The 8,340-nt window shown below is 38.4% G+C and overlaps 1 protein-coding gene across 1 annotated transcript; it reads left to right on the forward strand.

The window, feature by feature from the left end:
- Positions 1–258: 258 nt before the first annotated feature.
- LOC102194625 (acylamino-acid-releasing enzyme-like) lies at positions 259–7,900 on the forward strand. Its single transcript, XM_005732464.1, has 23 exons — positions 259–368; positions 849–978; positions 1,069–1,195; positions 1,296–1,383; positions 1,587–1,662; positions 1,757–1,848; positions 2,230–2,304; positions 2,418–2,555; positions 2,692–2,783; positions 2,890–2,930; positions 3,110–3,231; positions 3,350–3,410; positions 3,500–3,597; positions 3,771–3,822; positions 3,948–4,036; positions 4,167–4,305; positions 4,613–4,696; positions 5,167–5,247; positions 5,838–5,926; positions 6,200–6,390; positions 6,952–7,054; positions 7,143–7,249; positions 7,365–7,900. Exons 1-23 carry the CDS (start codon positions 357–359, stop codon positions 7,468–7,470), a joined length of 2,193 nt encoding a protein of 730 aa, XP_005732521.1. The 5' UTR covers positions 259–356; the 3' UTR covers positions 7,471–7,900.
- The last annotated feature ends 440 nt before the right edge of the window (positions 7,901–8,340 follow it).

Genomic DNA, 8,340 nt, shown 5'->3' on the forward strand with positions numbered 1-8,340 from the left:
AAGTGGGCATCTAAAAAGTTCCTTACTTGCTGTGTGCTGCTTCCTGTTAAGTATCACAATAGCAATTGTTTTACAAAATAAAAGTATATGCTTAACACCTCTGTTTAGTGAACAACGTTCTAAGTTGTCGGCAACACATTTTAGAGTGCTTTTATTCGTTTAAAATTAATATGTATTCATTAACTTAATAACGATGCTTTGATTCATTCAGAAACTGTTTATCAAGTATTTTATTTGATAAGGGGCAGCAGGAAGCGGTAACGGGTACTTTATGGCTCGCTTTGTAGTGGCGCTTTCATTCTTTGTGCCGCTAACTGGTTGATATTTACAGACTAGCGACACACACCGTTGCTATTATGGAGTCGCAGGTATGATTTGAGTGGAACTGACGGCTGACGTTAATTATGTGTGGATTTTGTGTTCAAAAATCTGTTACTAAATAGGTGCAAATGTGTTGCGGGCGGTAATTACGCTGTCACGATTTTTTTGTAATAACTGACTAACGTTAGCCAGCTTCCGAGTCAAGCTAGCAGTCGGACAGTGATTCAGTTGTTTTCTTCTGCAGGAAGTTACTGGTCATGTGGATACTGTTAAATCGGACAAATGCTACTCGAAGCAAACAAACTGTTTTAATTGGTTTCTTTGTCGAAGGCATGGGTGTTGCTTTATTTTGACATATGTTTAACATCTGGTTTCCTTTTTTTTAGCGGTAAATAGTGTGAGTGATAGCCTACAAACTTTACCCTGATGGTTAGCCTCGTAGCAACAAGATGAACAGGGCATTGTTAGCTGTTGGACAGCTTCTGTCACTGAGACGTAATGTGAGTTTTTCTGCTGTGTGCTGTCAGGTGGTAACCAGTGCGAAGGAAATTGCCAAGCTCTATAAAGAGCTCAGCCTCTATCCATCTTTGACCAGAGCAGATGTGGGACCCGTAATCACTTCTCAGTATGGAGGCAAATACAGCAACATTTACACAGGTACACCTAATGTGCTGCACGTAACACGGTCAGATTTGCATGTAATGATGCACGTTAATTATATTTTTATGTGGTTATTTTCTTCTGCAGAATGGAACCAGCGGGATCTGGAGAGGAATGAGACTGTTAAGTTTTGCAGGCAGTACATTGTATTTCACGATGACAAGTCAGTGGTCTACTCTGGAGCCTCGGGAAACTGCACTGAGATCAAAGGAGAGTATGTATCACTTTCATATTTGATCTATTGTTTGGCTACAAATACTGTCATACTTTCTGAGCAGATACAACAGTATATTCTCATTTGTGTCTCCTGTCAGGGTGCTAAGTAAGGATTCTCCTTCTGGTGAAATGAAGGCAGTTGTCAGAGAATGCACGGTTCAAGGGAAAGATAAACAGTTTCTGGAGGTGTGTGTCTGGCTCAGTGTCAGCACTGAGTTTCACACCTGCTCTTTATTTGTCTTTGTTCCACTTTAGCATTTTATTTCTCCTACTGTGTTAGTCTCTTATTTCCCATGGCAACACCATGGGAAACTGTGTGTTAGCTTACATTAGAAAAAATCGGACTTTAACTTGAACGTTCTTCTACTCACCTGCTTGTGGCCTTTCAGATCTGGAGTAAAAACATTAAGGTGAAGAGCATAGATCTGACAGCCTTAAAGAAGCATGGCAAAGTTTATGAAGATGGTAAGTCATCTTGTTGTAAAATCTTTGGTGCTTGTTGTTTTTCCTAAATATCTTAAATTTAAACTTTTGTGTGTGGGTTATTTTTCATCCTTAGACCAGTTTGGCTGCTTGGTTTGGTCTCACTCTGAGACCCACCTCTTATATGTGGCAGAAAGAAAAAGACCAACAGCAGAATCTTTCTTCCAGGTCTGTTTGTATTAAAACAAATTAAAAAGCATGAAATATATGTTGGATTCTGGAAAAATAAAAAAATGAACTAATGACTTTGACATATTTGCACTCACACCAAAGAGATGAAAGTACTCTCAAAAGTCGTTGAATGTCATTGAAAGAAAGCTTACTTTTCAGTCATAAACAATATTGTAAACTTATTAAAAGATATGTCTTTTTCCTTGCTATTCAAAAGCAAAATCCCATAACAATACTGATTGTTATGCAGTTGCAGTGGAGTGTGTTTACTGTCTCCTCTCTAGAGAGTTAATTCACTGTATAATTGAATGTGAAACAACAGAAATGACTAGTAGTTAATAAGTATTAACCATTCTATGTTCCATATTCTCCTTATAGACTGAGTCTCCAGAGTTGTCTTCTATTGGAGATGAGGACGAGACCTTGAGAACTGAGAAAAAGGAGGCTGTAAAAGTGAATGGAGCTAATATTTCCGAAACTGAAAATATTTTCACAGTTCAAAGGTTTAATTCTGGTCTTAAGTTCTTTTCCTCGTTAGTTTAAATTTTCCCATCTTCTTCCTGCAGGGGGAGCAGTTTGTCTTCCATGAGGACTGGGGAGAGACTTTGGTTAGTAAGAGCTGTCCTGTGCTTTGTGTTTTGGACATCGAGGGAAGCAATGTTTCTGTGTTGGAAGGAGTGCCTGAAGATATCTCACCAGGGCAGGTTAGTGCAATAGTTTTTTTTCTTTTTTCCATTTGGTGTATGCTTTTCTTTAATGTTTACACTCTTCAAGTATCCTCATAATATTTTGTTCTTTCTCTCTTTTACTCTTGGTATCACACTGTTTCTGTATTTGCAGGCATTTTGGGCTCCAGGTGACACAGGTGTGGTTTTTGTAGGCTGGTGGCATGAGCCTTTCAGACTTGGCCTCAAGTACTGCCCCAACAGGAGGTGATGACAGTTTACAACGATCAAGTCAGACTGCACAGCTGATCAGTCATAAATACCCTCATAAGCTAATACTGTAAGTCGTTTATGTTTCATTTTTCTCTGTCAGGTCATCTTTGTTCTACGTGGATCTTACTGGTGGGAAATGTGGTGAGTGGATTTGTGTTATTTCTATCATTCAGACCTATTTTATGAACACAAGTTAAGTTGAAGTTATCATATCCAGTTAAGTAGAAATGCAGTTCCACTTATGTTTAATCTATTGTGTTATGGACCCAGCTGTAAAAGGTTGTTCATGTACATATGTATGTGTTTGTTGTGCCCATCAGAGCAGCTTTCATCAGGCACCAGCGCAGTGTGCTCTCCCAGGCTTAGCCCGGACCAGTGTCGAATTGTCTACCTAGAGTGTTCTGTCTATGGACCACACATGCAGTGCAACAGGCTGTGTATGGTAAAACAGAATCTGGCCTTTTTTCAACCAAATGTGCTAACTTTCCCTTCTTATGAAATTAGCTTTCCTTAAATTTCTGTTCATTGGCTTTGCTCTTGCTTTTCTCTTTTAATACTAGTATGACTGGTATACTAAGAAGACCTCGGTGGTGGTGGATGTCGTGAAGCGACCTGGAGAGGGTAGGGAATACATAGTGGTCACCATTTTTTTTCTGTATATAAAACTGCATATATTTATATTAAAAAATGATTAATGTTTGGCTGTGCAGATGGCTTTACCGGTATCTACAGTTGTCAGTTGTCCCCTCAGTGCTGGTCAGCTGATAGTCAGCGTGTTATTATTTCTTGCCCTCAGCGCAGCCTCAAGGTAAAGTTACTGTCTGGGAAATTTCTTGATATTGTGAGGGGAAAAAATACACATTAAGGGTTAATATCACCTTTTTCATATATATTTCAGTTATTTAACAGTTTGCAAATAATGAGAATTTTTCGTTTGTATGCAAAACAAATGTTATTGTCATATGTTTTTGCTCTTTTTAGGATCTCTTGATGGTGGATATAAGCACAGGGAGCATCACCTCTCTGACTACAAGTGAGTCACGAGATATACTTAGGGTTTTTAAGTATTTGGTTAGTTAATAATAACCTATATTGCTCTAGAACCAATTCAGTGTGTGTTTTAAGCTGTTTCTAATGGTGATCATTGTTTGCCTTTAGAGTCTGAGGTTGGTAACTGGTGTCTGCTGAACATAGAGAGAGATCTGATGGTGGTGAACTGCTCTTCTCCCAACAACCCTCCAAATCTGGTAGGATCAGCATTTTATAACACACACACACACACATATGTATGTATGTATATATATATATATATATATGCAATTTTTGTGACACAGCTGGGGCTGCGTCACTTACATCAGTGCCATTTCTTTTGTACAGATGGTGGGTTTCCTCCCAAGCAGGGAGTCCGAGGAGGATGTAGTCTGGGTTACTCTGGAAGACTCTCCGACGTTGCCAGAAATCGATTGGAAGATTTTGACCTTCACCCCTCCTCCAGACCAAGACAACAGTCAATATCGTAAGATGGTTAATAGCATCTAATCTGAAGTCATTGGAGATAGTTTTAAATGTAGTATTTGTCCCTTTTTTTTTATCTAATGAGCCAAACTCTTAAAGTTCAGTCGTCTTTTTTGGTAATCAGTATGCCAGCAGTGCAATTAGTTTCAATGTTGCTATGCTGGATAAAACTAGCTTGGGAATGCTTACTTTAAGTTGGTAAATATTTCTTGAATATTTATAATATTTGGGTTTACACCTCTAAAAACTGTTTTGTCTTTTTTATGTCAGAAAGGCTCACAAACTTCTCTTAAATCTTGCTATTCTAGCGGGCCTTGATTTTGATGCTCTGCTGATCAAACCAAAGGAGGTTAAGGATGGAGTGAAGCTGCCTCTTATCGTCATTCCTCATGGTTTGTTTCTTTAATTTTGATTTTTAAACCATTATTTGTTTTCAGTAGAGACAAAAATGGGAGTATTTATCAGTTGTTGTGCAATGTTTACTTAGAGAAATATACCAGAAAAGCAGAATCAATATTGTAAATGCTCTGTATTAATAACATACATGAAATACAGCTACATTTGAAAGTAATAACCCTGTGATACTAATCCATTTTGGATTTACTTTTAGGATTGAATCTGTTTTGGGATTTGTTTCCTTTCAGTCGAGAGCTATTGCTGATAAGATTGTGGTTGCTATGACGATAGTGCGCTATTCTGATACCCAAGAATAGTCTTTTATGACACAGCTTGTAGTCCATGCAGTAGTAATACTGTAAATACTGTAACTCTACATGCATATTACTTTCATGCCTCACTTGAACTATGGTTTCAAACACTCAGGCAATAGTTTTTAACACAAACTCAATATTTATCTCACTAGGTGGCCCTCACTCAGTGATAGTGGCTGAGTGGGGTCTTTCCGTTGCTGTGCTGTGCAAAATGGGCTTTGCTGTATTACTGGGTAAGTTCTTATAAGAATGTGAAGTAACTAGACCTGCTAAGAGAACAGTCGTCCCTAAATTACTTTAATTTAGACTATGAAAACATGAATGATTCTCTTTCTCTTTAATATTTGGACTGGGGCTTGGAACAGCAAATTCAGGGTTTTTCCTGGCTCAAAATGGGCACTTGTGGGGTGACTACACATGTAGCCATAATTGGTCACCGTGTATATAAGGCAAAACACATGCATTAATGTACTTAACACAAGTCTAAGCAGTTGCCTCTTATTTTAGAGAATTTGATAAACCAAAAGTGATTTCATATGTTTATATTAAACTTAGTTCTGGTGATATAGTTATAGATGGAAGGCCTCTTTGGTTGGCAATATAGTTTTTTCTATATTGGAAAAGTCTGTAATCTGGATTTTGTGTCCAGTCATTTCTGTAGTACTTCCACTTGCTACAAACAAAAATATCCAGCACTAATGGTTTTATTATTGCAAGATTAAAAAAATAACCATGTCACTTTACCATGTTACATTATTTACATATCACAGTTATTGTCAGTACATGGATATCCCAATACCCCTAGTGTGCTTTATACTTTCAGTGAACTATCGTGGCTCCATTGGATACGGCCAGGACAATATCCTCTCACTGCTGGGCAATGTTGGCAGCCAGGATGTCAAAGATGTTCAAGTAAGTGTCCATAACTCTCACAATATTTTTCATGTCATGGTTTTGAATATCTTTACATGCATCCAGTTGTTTGCTGCATGGTGATAGCTTTGTTTACATGACTGAGTTAATTGGTTTCGATATTTAGTGTTTGCGATACATTCTGTTTAAAGCTCATAACACCAGTTCAGTTTTCCCTCCTTTTGCCTTCTTCTCTCCTCCTACTTTTATTTTTGCTTGGTCCATGTGTCTTTGAAATGTTTTACATTTGTTCTCTGCTTTTGTCGCCACCAGTTTGCAGTTGAAAGTGTGCTGAAAAGTAACGACCTCGACGTGCAGAAAGTGGCCGTTTGTGGAGGCTCTCACGGGGGTTTCCTGGCCTGTCATCTGATCGGACAGTACCCAGAATTCTACAAGGCTTGTGTGGCTCGCAACCCTGTTATCAACTTGGCCTCCATGATTGGCAGCACAGACATACCAGACTGGTAGGTCTTGTCATGCATATTCTCACACTTTTGCCCACATTTGTTTATGCATATTTTTAGGGAACTCATACGCAACCGCATAACTGTGGCATTTTAGCAGCGACACTCCTTCTATTCAGTTACCACAGCTGGAAGTAAGAATGGGCAATAAAGCCAAAGACATTGAAAAATTACTGGGGACTGATCCTGTAATTGTAAATCCAATTAAATAAAAGTGCACTTATAGCAAATCTAATATCCTTTGACATATTGCAAACATGGAGCAAGGAAAAAAGGGGGATCAGTATGTTTTCAAAGATCTCTCATATTAGTGTCACATGAAAATGCCAACAGCTTACATTACACTAATCTAACACAACAGAGGAAGTACTTTTGAACTTCCAGATCGGACATTTTTCACATCATGCCAAGATTACAAATGAACATTAACAAAATATCGTTACAATTTATAGCTTGTAATGATATCAGCTCGGAGGGAAGTGTTCAAAATGTACACAAATACAAGAGGAACAGAAAATGGCGCAGTCAAGCAGTCAATTTGTGTTCCTTTTTTTTCTGCAGGTGCATGGTTGAGGCTGGCTATAACTACAGTACAGACTGTCTGCCTGACCCTGCTGTTTGGGAGCAGATGCTGAATAAGTCCCCTATTAGGCATGTTGCACAGGTATAACCTTGAAAATCTCTTGGGTTTGTGGATATGTCTTTGTAAGTGTTGTTGGACAATGAAGCATGAAAGGTGTTTTCTGATCTAGGTAAAGACGCCAGTACTGCTGACCATAGGAGAAGATGACAAGCGTGTACCTAACAAGCAAGGAGTCGAATATTACAAAGCACTCAAAGCAAAGCAGGTTCCAGTTCGGTAAGCGGCGTCCTGAGTAACGTGTTTTATTGCTTATGCCTGATATAGACGGGATAACTGGAGTCTTATTTTTGTCTGTTGTTCATTCAGTAATGCTCTGGTTTGTGTTGCTTAGGTTACTGTGGTACCCAGGGAGCAACCACTCTCTTTCCAAGGTGGATGCTGAATCAGATGGCTTTATGAATATCGCTCTGTGGATAATTCAACACCTGAGTCTGTGATGATACATTTCAGATAAAAACACCGTATAGTGATTACGTTGCTGTTGCTGCCATGAAAGGATAGAATGACACTTTGTGTAAGGGATGTTACGTTCCTGTTTCAAGGACAGTGTGAAGTTCAAACTTAAGCCAAAGCATTAAAAGTGCTCTCCCACCAGAAGGCACTTTGTCTAAACTCTGCTTTACTTGTAATCTTTCTGTGGGTGTGGTGGTTTCCACTGGATGTCCAGTAAGTTTTAACAAAACACTTTTGATTGACAAACATTTTATTGATTGTTATTACTTTATGTAATCTTTACAATCCGTAAAGTCAAGGGCTTTACATCGTGTTGCTTTTGTTAAAGTCAAATCACTTTAGGCAACTTATTTCATATTCAGTCTTTTTAAATCGTGCCGTTTTGATTTCATTCACCTAATAAAGTAATTGTGAACTCACTGTGGTGTTTGAATTTTTACATGTTACCGATTGAGAGCATTCCTGAAACTAGTACTGAAATCGAATGTCATTTCTTTTTTTTAACAGAAGTTCTAGCTACTTGAGGAAGTCTTTCAATTTTTTTCCCACCAATAGGAAACCCCCTATGAAGTGATAAAATGTGGCTATTGAATTGAGAAGTGATTGTCATGGGACAAATATTCTTTTGTGAAGTTTTTTTTTGGGGGGGGGGGTTTATCTCCCTTGTGAGTTTAAGAAGTCACATGGTTTGCATCAGACTGCTTTATACCTGACCACCTGCTTTCACTTCTGCATAATTGTGTGGATGCTGTAAGCATCCACACTATTGTTTTCCTGTTTCTCTTTATTCTTTATTATTATTCTTCATCTTCAAGTTGCTTCCGTACACTTTTTGGACTTTAACTACTTCCACA

Source organism: Pundamilia nyererei, unplaced genomic scaffold, assembly GCF_000239375.1.
Source record: "Pundamilia nyererei isolate P.nyererei 1_Seehausen unplaced genomic scaffold, PunNye1.0 scaffold00047, whole genome shotgun sequence".
NCBI classification, from domain to species: domain Eukaryota; kingdom Metazoa; phylum Chordata; class Actinopteri; order Cichliformes; family Cichlidae; genus Pundamilia; species Pundamilia nyererei.

Excerpts from the sequence above, each read along its gene's own strand:
- LOC102194625 (XM_005732464.1), top strand. Across the intron at positions 2,784-2,889 it reads AAGTACTGCCCCAACAGGAG|GTCATCTTTGTTCTACGTGG; the intron begins GTGATGACAGTT and ends TTTCTCTGTCAG. Across the intron at positions 7,055-7,142 it reads CTATTAGGCATGTTGCACAG|GTAAAGACGCCAGTACTGCT; the intron begins GTATAACCTTGA and ends TTTCTGATCTAG.